This window comes from Pomacea canaliculata, linkage group LG3 (assembly GCF_003073045.1).
Source record: "Pomacea canaliculata isolate SZHN2017 linkage group LG3, ASM307304v1, whole genome shotgun sequence".
NCBI lineage: Eukaryota > Metazoa > Mollusca > Gastropoda > Architaenioglossa > Ampullariidae > Pomacea > Pomacea canaliculata.
Genome location: NC_037592.1, coordinates 39187928 through 39206277, shown reverse-complemented (window position 1 = coordinate 39206277; position 18350 = coordinate 39187928). Strand labels below are relative to the sequence as shown.

At 40.5% G+C, this 18350-nt stretch overlaps 1 protein-coding gene across 1 annotated transcript; it reads right to left on the bottom strand.

Annotated features, from left to right (window-relative positions):
- Window positions 1–5234: 5234 nt before the first annotated feature.
- On the bottom strand, window positions 5235–13719 carry LOC112560396. Its single transcript, XM_025232234.1, has 6 exons — window positions 12550–13719; window positions 9504–9540; window positions 8611–8664; window positions 8038–8112; window positions 7161–7356; window positions 5235–6342 (listed from the first exon to the last, which is right to left on the bottom strand). The coding sequence occupies exons 1-6, from the start codon at window positions 12985–12987 to the stop codon at window positions 6171–6173; spliced, it is 972 nt and encodes a 323-aa protein (XP_025088019.1). The 5' UTR covers window positions 12988–13719; the 3' UTR covers window positions 5235–6170.
- Between the last annotated feature and the right edge of the window lie 4631 nt (window positions 13720–18350).

Genomic DNA, 18350 nt, shown 5'->3' with positions numbered 1-18350 from the left:
CCCGACGCCGAGACTCTCTAAAAAATCATTTGCATGAAAAAAAGATATTCTACATGTAATTTCTCACGAGTTAACTTGAAATTGTTTCCACAGGGTTGTGGAACCGCTAGAAGAGTGTGGGTAAAGCATAGGTTAGGGGAGACTACTATCGTGACCTTACATTAAAAAAAACACTAGAGTTGTCTTGCCAACAGCCCTAACGTACACGTGCAACGTGATTTCTGATGAGATCGATGGCCTCAGCAGTTCGTCATAAAGCTTTTTTTTTTTTTTTTTTTTTTTTTTTTTTGTAAGGAATTACGTTTGCTGAGACTGTGCAGTATCTCGTGTATGAAATCAGTAATTACTGGGAGGCTGATCAATACGACCATGCACTAAGCTAATCATATTCTACTCTTTATCATCGATTTAACCATTGAACAATTACTACTTCTACTACATTTTCTAACAACCCTGTCTATTTTCACTAGTTGTTTATGATTTACTTTGAAAGTGCTTCTGCATTCTGGATTACAGACTGATGAATGAAATTCATAGAGTCCCCTGAAGAAAAAGCTGGCACACACACAGGTGACAGACCCAGAGTGTGAATGGAATGAATACCATAAATCTTTATGTGGTTACTTTGTAACTCCACGTTTACAAACTTCCTGCAAATATGTAGAATACATAATTTCAACATTCCTTCTCTCATTTTACATTACACTCTTTGTACCATAATATTTAATTTATTCCAGAGGGAAGTTAGTAAGGAGCTCTATGAAGAAGCAGTCAAGACCGAAACACACGATCAACACATCAACAATCAGCAGTTCGTTCACACCAGACTCACATACTATCACACCTCAGAACAACATACTACCACAATTCATTCTTACGCGCTATAGCGTTAACGAATTCAGAAGTAGCACGGCCAAAACAACAGCTTAGCCTTATGTCATTGTAGTAGACCCCCAGTATTTTAACATGCATATTTGTTTTCTCCACAGGAAAGACTAGACGTGAAAAATAAGAGACTTAACTTATTGCATTACCCACGTAAATAGAGAAGACTGTATATTTTATGCTATACAAAAATTTTAAGTGCTTCCAACTACTGGCGATTTCGCTTGTTTTAGGATGGAGTGAGTGAAAGAGTGCGGAAATAAAAGCACAAATACCAGGAGGCCCCACCACCATCACCATCCTGCGCGAGTGCAGCTGTCTGCTCATTAATTTTTAGTCTCATGTTTCCCTTCAAATCATCTTCACGGTAAAGTAAGTGTCAAACTGTCACAGTGCAGTGATAAAATTAGGAAAAGCCCATATTTATTTTTAGAGCCACACTACTATATCATATCTATAAATACATCGCCGGTCAAACAGAAAAATGGTGTAGTACAGAGAAAAAAAGCAATGTGTAGACAGTTCCAGCCTGCTGACGCTTGGAACAGAAAGTAGAAGTAGAGATTCTTTTCACACGCTTCATGAAACTCACATTTGTCAACCTTCTATGATGTGGCACTGGGATATTTTAAAATTGTGAGTGATGTAATCGAAATGACTGACACTCTGGGAATCTATAGTCTTATTATCATTAAGTTTTAGTTTTAGTTTTTGCAACTAATGTTTAACTTCTAAGATGCATGATTCTAAATTCCGAAAACCACTGCACACCATCTGAGCTGAGACAGAAGTATAGAACTGGGGGACATCGGCAAACGAGTGACTGGAAATAGCATAAGACTGAACCATCAGATTAGTGAATGTGTGCATAAAATAAAATCGACTTTAATACAGACCCCTGACACACCCCCAGGGTCAAAGGCTTGATTGCTAAGAGCTGCATGTCCTACTAGTAAATTCCAAGGCTCTAGCCAAAAGATAATACGCAAACCCCGTGGCAGAAACTAAAATATGATAAACAGTAAGGAGGATACGCAAGATGGAGTAATCAATCCCGCTAAAGGCTACTGACTGGTCCAACAAGATGAGTATCAACTCTCCCACTTTATCCGGCGAATATCAATGTCATAAACAACCTTCAGCAATGTGGTTATTGTGTTGCGAAAGAGCGGTGAGCATGAGATTGTTAGATTGCAGGTAGTTTTACAGTTACCTGAAGGCGTTCTGTTCAAACACCTTAGAATAAAAGGACAAAGAAAGAAAGTGTTGGAGATTTCACGACGGGAAACGAGGGTTTGGTTTTGAGAACCGGTTAAACTACATTTGGTTTCGCTGCGACAGAGACCTGCTTGTGGACACACAAGGTGAGCTCAGCAGAACTCCTCCTGACTTTCTATTTTCGATTTGATATCTCAAAAAGCACAAATGAAGGGCATCGTTTGTACAAAGAAAACAACAGGGTTTTAGTTTCAATTTCTTTAGGGACCTTAGTGTCAGCTGTGGGAATGACATTAGCCAGAAAGGTACAGAAGCGAAAAAAAAATAATAGCTTAAAACTGCACAGTTCTATTTTAGGCACATATATAATAACAAAATCGCTGGATGTAAACAATATACACTATTCACCTACTGCACTGTATTTTCTTATTTTAAACAAATGGAAAATATATTGAAGACTTTGGAGCTCTGGAGATGTCCACAAGCTGCACTACAGCACGCCTTTGAAAGACAAACACAAATAAAATGGTCACCTTACTTCAACGGCAACTGTTTGGAAGGGACAGTGGCAGTGTGACTGTCAAAGCTTGTTTTCGTTCCATTTCAATTTCAATTTCTCTTTCCCTCCATGTGTGTGATGGAGAAGCGGATAGCTGAGTAACCAGGAGACTAGAGTCTGAATCCGAAAGCTCGCCCAAACTCCGTGTCTGATGCAGCAGTCGACACACCTGCTGGATGGCCACCTGGCCCCGTAAGGAAGGGATGCTGAGAAAGATAAGGTTGGGAGGGAGAGATGATGACCAATGCTCTCACAAATTTAATGTGTTGAAGTTAGTATTCCACATGACCGACAGATTAGGAACTACTTTTACGAAAGAGTATGTGTCTGTGTGTATGTGTGTGTGATCTTTTCATGTTACCTAGATATCCTGTTGTAGTTGTTATAAAACCTGTCTTCTCTTTGTAAATATTATCTCGGTTATATATATAATTACTTCCTTTAGTATCATAGCATCATCATTACAGCACACAGTCGTTAAGGTATAGGTGTATCGACACTGAAATAAAACCTTTTTTTCTTAAACAACTGTATGTCATTAACTTGATAGAAGTTTGTAGAATCTTAGAAATTTGCATAAAATTGCTGTCAACAGCATAATTGTAGTCATCTGAGCTTGGACCAACATTTATTCGTTTCTTCCGTTCACTCATTCTTTTCTTCTCTTATTGCCTGCTTTCCAGTTGGTCCACTTGCGCATGTGCGTACACACATGTATATATATACACACACCCACGCATGCAAAGGCATCGAAAATATCTTAAATGTTTATGGGTAAACATCAACAAAAATGTTTGATTCACTTTATTATCTGACAATTTTCTAGATAGAACCTCCTGTGGTTTCACAAATTAAATAAAAACCACACAAACGTACTTTTTGCTACATGTACATGTAGGTGAAGTGATGGGTGTGTCTGCTCACCAGACTTCCGCTCACAGACATAAATGCTCTCAGTGCTGGTGCTTAAGTTCATATTTATATCTATATATATATTTCATTCTGTGCACCTGTGTGAAGAGAATGAGTGACCTTGTTTGACTTTACTAATTAAACGATACAAGGACATTGTATTGTGCATCGATACCACAGACTGTGGCGCGCCTGCCTAGTCTCTCTCTGGGAATATGCTTACGTATAAAGATAATACATTAGTTCAGGGGTGGGCAACATACGCCCGCGGGCGGATCGGGATTTTGAATGGCCCGCAGACTGGTTCTGGTTAATTTGGCCGCTGCATTCTGCCGCATCTCCACTGCTAATTACTTACTTACTGCGTCGAATAATAGTGACTGTTAGTTATTTTGATTCTTTGTTTTCAGTTAGAATTAGATTTAGAAGTCGACAAGAAAGCAGTATGTTTGTTGTGCAATGAAAGTGTTGCCGTTATGCGACGAAACATACACGCAAGCTATAGGCAAGGCTATGGCTAAAGCTATGGCAGGCTATGGCAGGACTTTTATAGCAGCGGAACGGCAAACAAGAGCAACAGAACTGGACGGAAAACTTGTAAAGCAGCAGAATGTTTCGTAAAACCAAAGTAGCCAGAAAGCTGCTACTCATGCCAGCTTTGTGGTCGCATACAACATTGCCAAGCACAGCAAATCGTTCAGAGATGGTGAATTTGTCAAAAGTGCATGCTCGATGTCGCTGATCAAGTCTGTCAGAATAAAGAAGAAGTTTGAAGAAGTCAGTTTGTCGAGAAGAACTGTGGTTTCGCATTGAAGCAATTGGTGAAAGACTGAAAAGGCGGTACCTTCATTTCAGCTGTTTTCCTTGGTATTGGATAAGCACTGACATCGATGACACTGCCAGTTGCTCATCTTTATACGAGGCATTTCAGAAAACTTTGAAATCACAGAAGAATGTATGTGTGGAAAATGCCATGCATACAAAGCAATTAACATGGCAGGAATGGCCAGTAGTACTTCCTTGCATATGTAGATAAATACGCGATTATGGTATTGATCCAGTAATCTGGCCCGCCAAGGACTTCATTTCCCCATATCCGGCCCGCCAACCGGAGAAGTTGCCCACCCCTGCATTAGTTGATATATATTTATACAAACTATCACAAGACTGAGTAAAGTGTGCCTATAAAGGGTGCATGTCATCACTTGTCTCACACACACACACTTTATGAGTCAGTAAACAATATTCACAGGTAATCTTCAGGTTATAATAACCGTGTGAGTGAAGGAGGGAGATATAGTTAAACATCCTGACATGACGGAGTGAGTAAGACCTGTGTCCGGTTGGGTGTAGGGGTGCGATGATCGTTTCCAAACGTCCGCTCCTAGCTCTCTCTGCACATTCTCTCCGAACGCGAAAGTGATTGGAGGAGACGAAAGTAAGAGGGAAACATATCCTGGTTGAGTTGATGCGGATATCACCAGATATGGTCAATTCTTTGTGAGACTGAAGACCAGAAAGTTGAGGGATTTTTGTTTGTTTGTTTGCTTGTTTTTTTATTACGGGGATGTTATATGCTTTCTCATCCCAAGTCACTTCTTCTTTCTTTTCTTTCTCTCTCTCACACACACACGCACACAGAGAGAGAAATACAAAGGAAGATATTGCAAATATATGTATGATACACACATATATATCGCCATTAATAAGTGAATAATAAGAACATTTGTAAGTGCATATATAATCTCAAAACATATATTTTAAATAAATTTTAAAATCTCACCGCATAATGTAACTGGCACATGGTCGCTGGGGCACCTTTCTTTCTCCCTCAAGCACGCCGTTAAATCACTTTCTTTCTTATTGTCTCTTTCTGCCTCTCTTTCTCTCTCACACACACAGATATGCATGCATACAAAAATACTCAGACAAGCACACCATCGCGCGCTATCCAGAACTCAATTGCACAAACCACACCTAGTAATAATGAGCACAAAGAACGTTTGCTGCCTGTTTCTCAGTTGAGCGATGAAGAAGCGCTTTGATGAAAAAGTTCGAGAATTGAAAATGTCTTCGGTAAAATCTTGAGATGCGATGGAGTCTCTGTTGCCACGCGCAGCTGACCCTACTGTCAGGGAGAAGCTGTACTGTCGATGCACTTTGACCTTCGCATTTTTCCGGACTAGCTGCCTTCAGGTGGTCTTGTCTGCCCATTATTTTCCGATATCCCAACCCACATTCCGCAGTCTTGGTGACATTAAGAGTTTAACCGCTGCTCCACCTGACTCTCTTTCACAGGTGATTTCACACTCAGGGGAAAAGGGAAGGGGTAGGAAACTGGAGTAGCGGGAGAAAGCCTTTTGCCTGCAAGCCATGCCAACCGTTGAAACGACGAGATGCGAACCGAGAACCTTCAGACTTTCACTGGCATCGTAGTTTACGACTTTGAGTAGTTCCTCTTTAATATGATAACTCTTTAATACTTGTCCTCCAGATGCCATCACCGATTCAGAGCGCTTCAGACCAGTCTCGTTATACCAGTTTTCCGTTTCTAGTCCATTCACAACCTTGGCGGTCTTCGAGACTGCTGGTGTCATCAGATGAGGAAAATGCCGAGGTAGTTGGACCTGCTGGCGTCGAGGTAGAGTTTGCTGGTGTCGGTGCGAATACTGATACTATCGTTCTGGCGGAGGAGGAACACTCCCTGGACGAAAGGATTTGGCCCTGCGGATTCCAACAGCTTCCGCCGGCCATCTTGGCTGTTATCTCTGCAAGAGAAACGCCAAGGGTTCAAATTTCAGAGCGCGAGAGAGAGAGAAAAAAAAAACGATTTCCATATAAACTTAACATACAGGTATTATACTTTAGACTAATTCTTGGTGTAAAACTTAAGTTTCCTTTGGGGGATCACTGTGCCTCTAGTTTATGTCTCCGCAAACCACAAAGCTCAAGAGCTAGCGGCTTCTCATTTACGACCAGGGTTGCTGATACCATCAGAGTTGTATTCTAGAAAAACAACTTTTAAGGAAATGTCTTGTAACACAACCCATGTCTAAAAAAAATTCATTTTCTTGGTAAACCGGGATTAGTTTAGCTGGTTGTTGACACCCAGTCAGAAAATAAAGTCACATCCTGATGAACAACACTAGCCACCCGAACAATCGCCGCAACCAGAAAAAAACAAGGTTTGCTTTTCCGCTTCACCAGATGATCGTCTGGACCGACAGCATGTGAGCTACATTGACAGTTGAATCCTAACCACCCGACAGGTGCTAGTAATTCGCAAACTTTGGTTTCAGCAGGCCCTGGAGTATCGTATCTACCACACGACTAATTTAGACAGTTCATTTGTTGTAAATATTTTTGATTGATACTAGGTACACTGTGACATTAGCACTAAATTTTTCTGTTGTCGTTGTGAATTTCTCTTCTCTTAATATCAGATTTATTTGTAAATATGAAATCGACATCATCAATGTTTTGCGCACTACTGGAGCTGCGGTGGAGAGTGTGAGGAATGAAAGAAGGTGAGGAATGTCGAGAGAGGAAACAGTAGAAAAAGAGAAAGTGGGAAATGTATGCTGACCTCCAGTTCAAGTACACCTGAAGTCTTGGTGGATCCTGCGGATCAGGAGCAGAGGGCTTGAACTCCAGGTGACTGTAGATGTAGTAGTAGCCGGGTATTTTGACAACCAGGTCTGTCTTGTTGCCATTCAGCATCATGTCCCTGCACTGAGACCCCGCCATGCCGCTGCTCGCCCACTTCACTGACATTTCCTCACCTGGTAAACAAGAGTGCAAACAGATACAAAAAATCAGAAATAAGAAAGATATATGAAGAAAATAGACACAGAAAGCAATGGACAAATAATCTATGCTGTATTTGCTGTATACCCACACTATAGAACGGTTAGTTTTATTTACAGCTCATCATAAGAATACATAAACTTTCGATAATGATCGACCAGGCACTTTCAGAACTCGTGTCAAGCCGGAAAAGACTAATGATTAATGAAAATCTTTGTCCTGAGACCCTCCCTGCTGACAGTTGTGTAGTGTACACTGCCTCAGCCTCAATCAAGGACATAACATGTGATGTATAATAGTAGTTTTATACAACAACAACAACTAATTGTATGGTTAGGAACTGACATGGCTGTGTCCCTCCCTACAAGATGAATAGAATATATACAAATGAGCCAAACATTTCTGAAGGCTTGTGCCCAGAGATTCCCTGAGGTGTGGGTGAGGTGGGGAAGGGAGATGGAGAAGCGAAACAAAAAAAAAATGTTTTAGTGTACAGAATGATTTTTATGTTCTTATGATAAGTATTGATCATTGTGTAAGATTTTAGATGATAGTATCGCTGACAGTGGATTTGTTGTGTATGTAGTATCAGAAATAGGTTTCCGAATTTGGGATCCGTGTTGTATGGATTTGTTCATCTTTTCTGATTTTCTCACCTTTGTAGACGTGCCTAATATCCAGCACCACGTGAGCAAAGGGTCGAGGCTGGTACACGGGCAGTGGCCCTTCACCTGTCAACAAGAAAAGTGAGATGCAAATTCACGAGTTAGGGTATTTTCATTACCATTTACAATGCTGACTGATTATAGCTGTCTTGGACCCAAATTTATCAGCATCGGGGAACACCGTTATAAAAATGTTTTAAACTCGTGCAGGAAATCCCGATTTAGACATAAATATCTAAACAAATTTTGTTTCCAACGCAGCATGTGTCAATAAATAAGGTAACTGAACTGACAATGTCTATTTTAGGTTCAAATACGCAATGCAATGTTGTTGGGGAAAGTGGTATTTTCTAGTCAAACGGAGAGAGAGAGAAGAACGAAGAGGAAGACAAGAAAGGAAGGGAATTTCCGGAAAATGGGGGAAAACCCATGAGTCGTCTTTGTAGGTCTGAGTGTCAGCAGATACAGAAAATGTAACAAAATGAAGAATGATAAAGAGTTGGAAAATATTTAATGTGTCTAAAGGAAATAATAATAATAATATAAAGACATTATCGCCTTTACCTTTGTCGTCGTTTGGCGTAGCCATGGCCATGCTTCGTGCGCTCATTCCTTCCTCTGCAAGACAGAGGATTAAGGATTAGAGGATTAGAACGACTAGACGAATATTTAAATGTCATCATTGTCTGATGTGAGGCTTTTTAATGGAATATGTTGCGGATGTTGTTAAGTTTCAGCCACCTCGATTTCATTCTCTCCTCCACTGTCCACCCCTCTCCACATCCCCACCCCACACACACAGACTGCACTGACAGTCAACATGGACTTTGCTACAAGCGCTAATCTTCTCATTATTACCGCCATCGTTAATATCTTTATCATACATCACACTTATCATACACCACAAAGTCTGTGTATCGGATAGTGATGGGATGTTTATATACAGATGGCTGTTGAAGTGCTGGTACTTCACGCAAACTCTAAACATGGGATCACAGTTCAAACTTCAGGCTTCGTGGTGCCTTTCCCGGAAATGAGCTGTTGACATGTGACTATTTTTGTCACATATATCCAATATTTGTGAGAGTAATAAGGACCTTTAGCATTTAACCGTTTAATTTATGTTGTTAGGGTTTTTCTTTGGTCCCGAAGCTTCACTTCATTATCAGTTTCATTTTCCTTTTCCGCTGTTTCTTTCCTGTCTGTGACAAGAGTGCGGTTAGACTTAATTATCACCAGTAAATTATTTTTCTGTATCTTCTGTTGTTTTTTTGGTTTTTTTTTTCTCCTTTCGTCTCTTTAACTTTACTCTTCCTTATTCTCTCTATAATCGTCTTTAAAGGCCTAGAAACGGAATTTTATCAAATGACAGACTGGAGCTCGGTGGGTCAACCCACACCTTTAAAATAAATTCTAAAAAAAATAGATAAACAACGCCTCCTACTTGTTACACTCACCTGCTGCCTTTATTCTTTTTTCCAAGTCGTCATAAGCCTGTTGACAAAAAGTAAATGATCTCAATGAAACGAATGATGTAGAGAAGCACTGGACGTAAGGAAACAACATGGTGGAACTGGAAGCAAGGGAGATCACTGACAGACAAGAGCAGAAAATAAAGTAAAAAGAATGAGCAAAAAACAATTTTCTGATTTATTTGCTATACATCATAATAACAGCATCCACAATAAATAAACTAGACATGATGACCTGTGTGAGCATAAAAGGAAATTTTCATTGCCCATATCAAGGATGTAAGTTCAGGCGGGGTCACTTCACCTTCAGCTGCTTAGCAACAGGAAAATATTAAAACCAAATAGTCCAGTAGGTGGGAAATGATCTTGTGTACAGGGAGAGTGCAATGGGACTATTCTCAAGTCCTTATCTTCTTCCTTTTCGTGCTTTTGTTCTTTGTCTTAATGAATTGTAGAAACAGATATCGATGATTAATGATTTTTATTACCGGAAGGAAGAGGCGATGAGTTTTAAGCTTATCCTGTGAGTAAGATGATGTAATTGTGAGGATGTTTCCTAACATTACAGGTCCTGCAATAACGTGTCTATGACGATAATGATGATTATGATGATGATTTCACCGCTAATATCTTGATATCAAAAATATATGACAAGTCTTTTACTTCAGTCACAATCTTTCTTTTATCTCCGCCTTTCTCTGTGTTTGTTTGTCTTTTCGCCTGAATTAGACCGCCGGTGATGTACGTGGCGTGGGCACGAGCCGGAAGACGAGGTAGTCTGCGTGTCCACAGTCTTTGGCTCTACAGTTTCGGTTCGTGACTCACAACCTTCGCTCCACCACTTCCGCCACCACGTACCCGAGACCACGTTTGGCCTTTGACATCAGGGTCGATTGTTAGTAGAATTCACAAGAGTTACTCTCCTTTGAACAACATGGCACTGAACTGCTCTTACAAAATCTGGTTTTACACTTTGAACCTAAGTCATATAAACTATACCAATATAGTCCCCATTATAAAACAAAACCCAGCCTTATTTTACAATGTAACCACCTTACTTATATTCCTTACCTTGATTTCTACCGAATTTACGCGGTATGGTTTAGGCATGCTTCAAACACTTTGATCATTAAGACCTCGACTATATACTGAAAAAGTACTAAAAAAACAAAAATGTTTTTCTCTCAGTTTTATCACCAACAGCCGTGTAGCACAGTACAAGTATGATGAGCGTAGAGAGAGGTAGGGGAGAGAGAGTGGGAAATACGGGTGGAAAAAAAATCCCTACGATTTTGCTATCTCGGAAATTTCAATTATTTGCAAGGCAAGGTTGGGCATATCCTCGTACGGAGGACTTGACGTGAGCAGTGAGTAACCCTCCTCTTGCCTGCTTCTTCCTTCTTTGCAATTCGTGCAAGTTGAAAAATAGGGCAGGTCATCGACACAATTGAATGAAACCCATTCATGGGACACGATATACTAGTGCAGCTTACAACTGAAAGTGTTTTCAAATAGTAACTTTCGCAGACACCACGGTCCAAGTTTAGTCCACCATCCGGCAACAACCAGCAGGAATGATTGATCAGGGAAGATGAAAGCAACAAAAAAAGTGTTGGGATTGGTCTTGCACACGATTTCTCCTAGAACGGTAAACCACTCACTGCCCCCTACGACCACTATAGGTTGTAAGATTATTTACCCTTTTCAATATTCTTAACTGGAAATTGGATTATAGATTAAAAAGATATTGAAAACTCTATTAAAATGTAGTCAACTGTAAAAAATTAATGCAACATAACCTCAATATTGTGAGAAATGAACAACGACCATGAAGATGGAAGTGGTTTCAAACGGCAGGCGAAAATCATGAAATGGATATTTGTAAAGACGAAAGCGTGGTATAACTGTTAAATATTGTGAAATGGATTGTGACAATGAACATTGCACATGATTGTTATACAGCCACGGTGGGGACACCCAGCGGTAACACCTTGCCAGCGGCTGTACTTTCTGTATCTTATCTTCTTATTCTCAGAAGGCGACCTCGTGTGATTCTGAGAATAAGTGTAGTTCGTGTGAGAGGTTGATAGCTACTCCCGCAGTCTGTGTGATTTACATCTTAACTGCCCCACCCATATCTTGCCCCCCTTCTCACATGGGGGGCGCACTAAGAGTTAGTACTCAAAAGGACAAAACTCACATAGAAGAAAGTTGAAAAAAATCACGAATATTCTCTGGGTCTCTTATTTCACCGTCCTTTCCCCACCTACTGATTCCTCTTGCATGTATATGGATGTATGGACAGATACTGTATTCATGTACGTATGAGTTTTCTGTATGCATGTGTGTTTGCATATATGTATGCATTAATGTATGGACGAATTTATGCATAGATAAATGGATTTGTTGTGCATGCTTTCATTAGTGCATGTCACTATTTTAAACAGATATAGATGGAGAAGCGTGCTGTAGAACTCAGTGGACCTCTAGACTTGTTTACTGTTTGTGCTTCTGTCCACAGGCGTCAAGGCGGCGCAACAACACTTGTAATAAATTGTATGTCAAGGGTCACTTCAGTTTTTCGTATTTCTGAAAAGTGGAGTGGCTACAGTCCGTGTTTAATTCGTTTTCCTTTCTGTAAAACTGTCTTTAACTCATAGTTTGCGAGCAACTCATGCTCGTGCAGTTCATCAGTGTGAGTATGTTTACAACTTCACTGCCTTTCGGACTCACGTGGATATGTGTGATAGTCAGACAGAAAGCAGGCAACCCAACCAGCCAGAGAGACAGACATACAGAGACAAACCTCTAAGAATGGCTGACAAATAGACATTTAAACGGATTCTGACAGATAGTCATATAAGCATCTTTAGAGGCAGAGGACAAATATGACAAAACGACCAAATATTAGATTAGCGAGATAGACCGATAGATGGAAACGAACTGAGGCTAGTCACCATGGACAAACACAAAGACACACCCGATTAGCTCATGTCCCTCCACTGACAACCTCACCCAGGTGGCAACTCACCCGATTAAGGAGAGCAGGGATCCAGTCGAGGTTCTTGAAGCAGTACTTGTCGCTGGTCACACTGTGGTCCATGTCTTCCCACGCCTCCTTCTTGTACAACAAGTTCTTCGGCACACAGTATGGATGCTCTTTCCTCGCGCCACCAAAGCCATCGTCGTCGTCAATAGGAAACCGCCTCCAGAAGTGGATGATGGTGACGACGTAAACCGTGAAGACGATGATGCAGATGCCGGCTATGATGTAGTTGACCCTTCTGAGGTTGCTGTATTCCTTGGCCATTCGGCGACAACGATGACAGCCACAGCTGCTGCTTTCTCCTCCGCTGCCCAGGTGAGGGTAGCGGGACATGGGGGATAGAACATCAGCATAGGAGGAGCTGCGACTGTCAGTAAAAAAGTGGCTGTCACTGTTCACGCTTACAATCGGCTGGGCTGACATGCTGTCGGTAGTTGCACCTGATTTTGAGGTTTATTTTCTTGCTTTTAATTTGTTTCTGCCGTCCTTTCGGAAGCCAGCACAATCCTTCCAATAACAAAAAATGCAAGTTTCGCTTGGCGCCAAGAAATGTTCCACTGATTCACTCAAAACACCTTGGAAGTTTGGGTGTGCAGATGGTGAGACCTGTGCTGATCAACTGGAGGTTTCCAAGAAAAGTGTTTTCGCTTCGCATTCCATGGACCGCTTACTTTTCTTCTACACTTGGCGGCGGTCGGCTGGAGTGTGTGTGGAGCAGTCCTTCTCTCCTTCTTTTTACAACCTCTCAGCTGAGGGCACTTGCCTTCACTCGCTTCTGCTTTGCGCTCGTAAACCAACTGGGTCACACTCTTCCTGATCACACAACCAGACTTGTAACACAAATATCGCGTGTAGGGGATTTCCCCGTAACCTTCATTTTAACATACTCTCCGTGAAAACCTTCAGGTCTAAAAATAGAACTCGTAGTAAAAACCCGCGACAGTCCACTTGTGTAGATTTTAGAGAAACTTTGGGGAAGATTTATCTTTATCTTACTTATTATCTTAGCTTTTAGATTATTATAGGGTCGGAAGTCTTCTGGGAGACAGTGATAAATTTACCAGCCGTTGGTATTCTTTGTGTCAAGTAGCCTATTATCAAATAAAAGGATAACAAACATTTATATATCCGCATCACAAGGCTGAGAGTTTGAAGTCACGTGATACAAATGTGAGGTTAGTCAGATCGGAGTTTGCGCAGATCGACAAGGATGCACTTTCAAATAATAATCTGCAGGTAGAAGACATAGATAATCTTTTAAAAAAAAATTAAAAAAAAACTACTTCATGTTATGAAGAAAGTTATCTCGACATGACACAGGTGTGTAGAATCAGTTTGAAATCATTTATATCGAAGGTCCAGCCAGTCACAGAAACTGTGGTAATAGTGTCGAATACTTTGTTCAAGAAGTTGCCAAGACTTGTAACCACAGTACTTGAAGGAATTCAGTTGTGGCTAATTGAATGATTGTGGCTGACCGGCTGACTTGGTGGCTAAACACCACATGACTCATGACACGAAAGCAAAACATGAAGGAAAAGATTTTATTTTAATGACACGTGATGCCATTATATCACATAACCAAAAAGGAACTAAGGGAAAATCGTATGTGCGGACAAAGAAATAAGCCGAAGAGATAAAAAAAATAATATAGGTACATTGTATATGTATACATCGCAAATAAAATCAAGCTTATTGGAATACCAGAAACGAGAAAGCAAGAAAATTTAAAAAAAAGAAATAAATCAGAAGCGAGATGATTTCATCAGATGAAAATCTAACAAATAACGACAGTTTTCAGAATTCCAGAATTTCAGTTTAGTTGAAGTGTGAGCTATGGTATCTGTGGAAATATTAATCAGCAGGTAAAGTGTCAGACAGAGCCTATATATATATATAGGTATATTATTATTAGGTATATTATTAGTCCAAGATGTGATGAAACCTTGCATCAGAACCCCTCCCCCCGGCTATCACCATTTAATATATTTAATATGACCATATTGTTTTAAGTTCGGTAAATTTCTCAAAACGAGAATGAGAAAGGAAGTTATGTCACAAATATATACACTCTCAATTGTATTCATGTAGGAAGTATTTTACTGTGATTTTTCCTTGACAGAAAGGACTAAATTATAACTGTCTGCCTCTTACATTCCATAAAATGTATTTCAGTATATACTATATATATATAGCACAGCGGTTATTCGGAAAGCTACAAGATCTTTAGTGGTAAACTTAGAAAAACCGGCTCACAACCATGATCACTGAGTTAAATAAGAGAAGCGTTGATGAAAATCCCGTAGTTAGTAAAGGGTTAAAGGTCAGGGTTATCGCGATGTCACGCGGGGTCAAACAGGTAGATGAACGTGGTGACGGGGGCTCGATGACTACATATCGATAAAGTGGTGTGTCGAGCAGGGTAGACGGGTATGCAGGTATATCACAGTCTCGAGAAAAGGCTAGAAAGAAGACGCACTCTTTAGTCGGTTGGATACCAACGTTACGAAGTTATACTCAACCTTCCCTTAATTAACTGACCCACCTGTCGAATGAGTTCATGACCCTTAGAGAACTGGGGGAGTAAATGCAGAGAGGGAGAGAAAAGAGAGAGCCTCTCCTTTGTCAGAAATGTTTTCCCAAGGTAAGCTGAGTCTCACCTGACTTCCTAACAACGGAAAAGTGAGGAGACTACGAGAGACTACCTCGGTGTGTGACTAAGAGGAAGTAAAACACTTTTTAAAATCTTTCATGCAGCGTTCGTTGCTTGACTGGGTGTCAACGAGAGGCGAACTGGAGTTGAAAGATGTGAAAAAGAAGTCACAAAAATATTATTTTAAAACTAGTGTTTTAAAATAGGAGTGGGGGAAAAGTAAGGTCCTGGAGTTGTTTATGGAAGCTTTTGTTTCAGACCGAAATCCCTCTGCTGACCTCCCTCAAAGTTGTTGTTGACAGGTCCTGCCACTCCACAGAGTTTAGAGTGCTGAAGGCGTCTGCTGATCCACACTCACGTACATCCAAACATCCAAACATTTCAAATTATTCAAACACCTCTGAGTTAAACAGCACCAATCAATCCTCGAATACTGATGTTGGAGGTGCGTTGGCACATACAATACATGTGTATAAACAGACAAAGGATGACTACACAGACTACACTACTAAATGAGGAATTTCACAGTTAATAATTAGTAGCCTTTGTGACTGCTTCTCCTCATCTGTCTGTATTGCTGACATTAAGAAGACACCCAGTGCCAGGCAGTCTGAGAGTGTACATGTTTCAGAAGTGTTAACACACTTTGGCAAAACTATAATTAACACAATATACCAGTCTAATTTTTAAGTTAATATTTTTGTATAGCCCGCGAAGGATGTTAAAAATATCCAGACGGCCCTTGACAGAAAAAGGTTTCCCACCACCTGTGTTAGATGAGAACATTTTAATTCCAGTCTCTTGATGTTTAATTGCTGTGAGTTCTCTATGGAAGAGGGGAATGGAGGAACAGACCTCGCTGGTCAAACAGGACCTCTCTAGCGAGCCTATATCAGCTGCTGGGTGTTTCCAGTTCCCATCCTCCTCCCATCAACCCAACCCCACTTCAACAGTCTGATCCATAGTTTTATTCATCCTTCAAATGCTGACTTACTTGTACCTATAAAACATGTGCATCGGTCTTTTGTTTTTTAAAGTAACTTATCTTTAACTATGAACTTCTAAATCATCCATTGCTGACATTGAGAGCTTGATAACCTCTTGACGGTGCATGCTCTTTAAAATGGTTTCTGAAAAAAAATCTATAAATACTTTTCTAGTTTCACGCAGGATATCAGGAAGAGGCTCAGAAATACCCGGCTATTTGATCTCTGAGTCGCCTTTAGTGAAGACACCAAGAGTAGATTGACCCGTGTCGGCGAACTAAGCTAAGAAACAATAAGTGTAGCCCTCGTCTCAGGCAAGTAAGCCACTTCCCCAGACCTGATATATCTACCTACGCACCACCATGACCACTACCAACATGTGCAAAGGCCTGATAAGGGCGAGGAAGTCTGGCACACGGAAGAACTTCGATTAAAAGATGGCTCCGTAGGCCAACCCTCAGCCGAGTGAGTGTTGTAATTACAAATGTGTTAGTGAGGTTGTTTTGTTGTTGTTGTTTTTTTCATTCTTTCTGTGTGTTCTCTTTATCATTAACTTTCTCAACGCTCACCTCCTTACTCAAGCTTTCTGCTTTAAGACCTTCACCATGGACATAACTATATTTGTTACCTACCCACCCTAACCTAACTTCCCTGGCATCGCTACTTCACAGACCTACATTACCCGCGGCTAATGTTGAAACTAAAGAGTTTAATTCGTGCGAAACTAATTAAGGTTCTCGCCACTCGGCGGTCGGACGTGAAACTGCGGAATATGGTGAGACATCCTAAAACAGGAACACTAGCCCAGGTCAGACTTGTAGAGACATGCACAAATCTCTGCCCAGATATACAACCCTTTCACATGAAACTGGAAAGAGGGATGTTCCTCTCATGTCACGTGACACCTGACAGAAAGTCTTTCACAGATGAGCTCTGCTTCCGGCATTCAAACGCATCAAGTTCTACAAAAGGACCCTTCACGGAAATTGGATTCTTAGTTGAGTTTTGGAACCACCTCAGTAATAGTAGTAGTAATAATAATACTGCATAATCCTACTGAGTCTTTGTGTTATGTCATGGTTATGTAAAAAAAAATAGCATTGCCATGAATAGCAGTGCTTAAAGTTACAGTTATTTTTAGAACCCCCAATTACCTCATCTAGTCTGGCGCAACAATTAATGTCTGCTGCAACTGTTAGAGATAAAGTTGTGGTTGACATGAAACACTTTTTGAAAGGTCATGCACTAGATGTCTGAAGTATGTCTCTGCTGGATATATTTTGTTGTTGGTGGTGCTTTGCTAACTGCCATATACAGGGTGTACACCTAACAAAATATTATCAACCGATGTAGACTTAGCTACTTACACATCTATAGTGTCAAGTTCTCCAAAATAGAAAACAGATTTAGGTAGTTGTGGTTATGTGCCAGTAGGTACACTTACTGGGCTGACCTCTTGTGAAACTTTAGTCTTATCATCGTAATGATTACGAGTACAATGGCATATCTTTCATGTCAAACCACGGTCACAACCCCACCTTGACAAGCGTTGCCGGGGTCAGTCGCCACGTGTTGTAAGAGTTACAGTTAGTTTCACATTCAACACAAAACTGCATCGTCCACCCTGGAGTTTTAATGAGAAATAGTTTATGAGTTCAGAAAACCAATTCGGTAGATTGTGAAATTTCTGGGTACTGGTGGATGTTCGTGGTAAATTATTTTAAGTGTCGATAATATGAAATATATTGACACTTCAAGTTCATAACAGATGCGAACTCGACCTCGCCGATCCTAATGCCAGCGTTGATCGTAATTTGCCGTAATGGTAAGACTGTTTATACCTTTTTCGTATCCAGCGAAGTGTGTGTGTGTTGTTGTTGTGCATCCCTTGCATTCCATATTGAGATATATCACCATCTCAGAACACGGCCACTGCAGTGAACCTACATCAACTGATGCTTCATAAATTTATACATTTAGCATGTCATTGTTGTTACCTTGTTCCAAATGCTTTGCCACAGGCAAATTATTTCTAATCAGTTAAATAATCTTAACGATGAAAGTTACCGTAAATTACGGTCTATTGAGCGCACCTGTATATAAGCCGCACCCATTTTTTTTTTTAAATCTTTCCTTTTTTTCACAAA

Excerpts from the sequence above, each read along its gene's own strand:
- LOC112560396 (XM_025232234.1), bottom strand. The coding sequence starts at position 12,987 with ATGTCAGCCCAGCCGATTGTAAGCGTGAACAGTGACAGCCACTTTTTT. Across the intron at positions 8,113-8,610 it reads TACGCCAAACGACGACAAAG|GTGAAGGGCCACTGCCCGTG; the intron begins GTAAAGGCGATA and ends TCTTGTTGACAG. Across the intron at positions 7,357-8,037 it reads TATTAGGCACGTCTACAAAG|GTGAGGAAATGTCAGTGAAG; the intron begins GTGAGAAAATCA and ends CTTGTTTACCAG.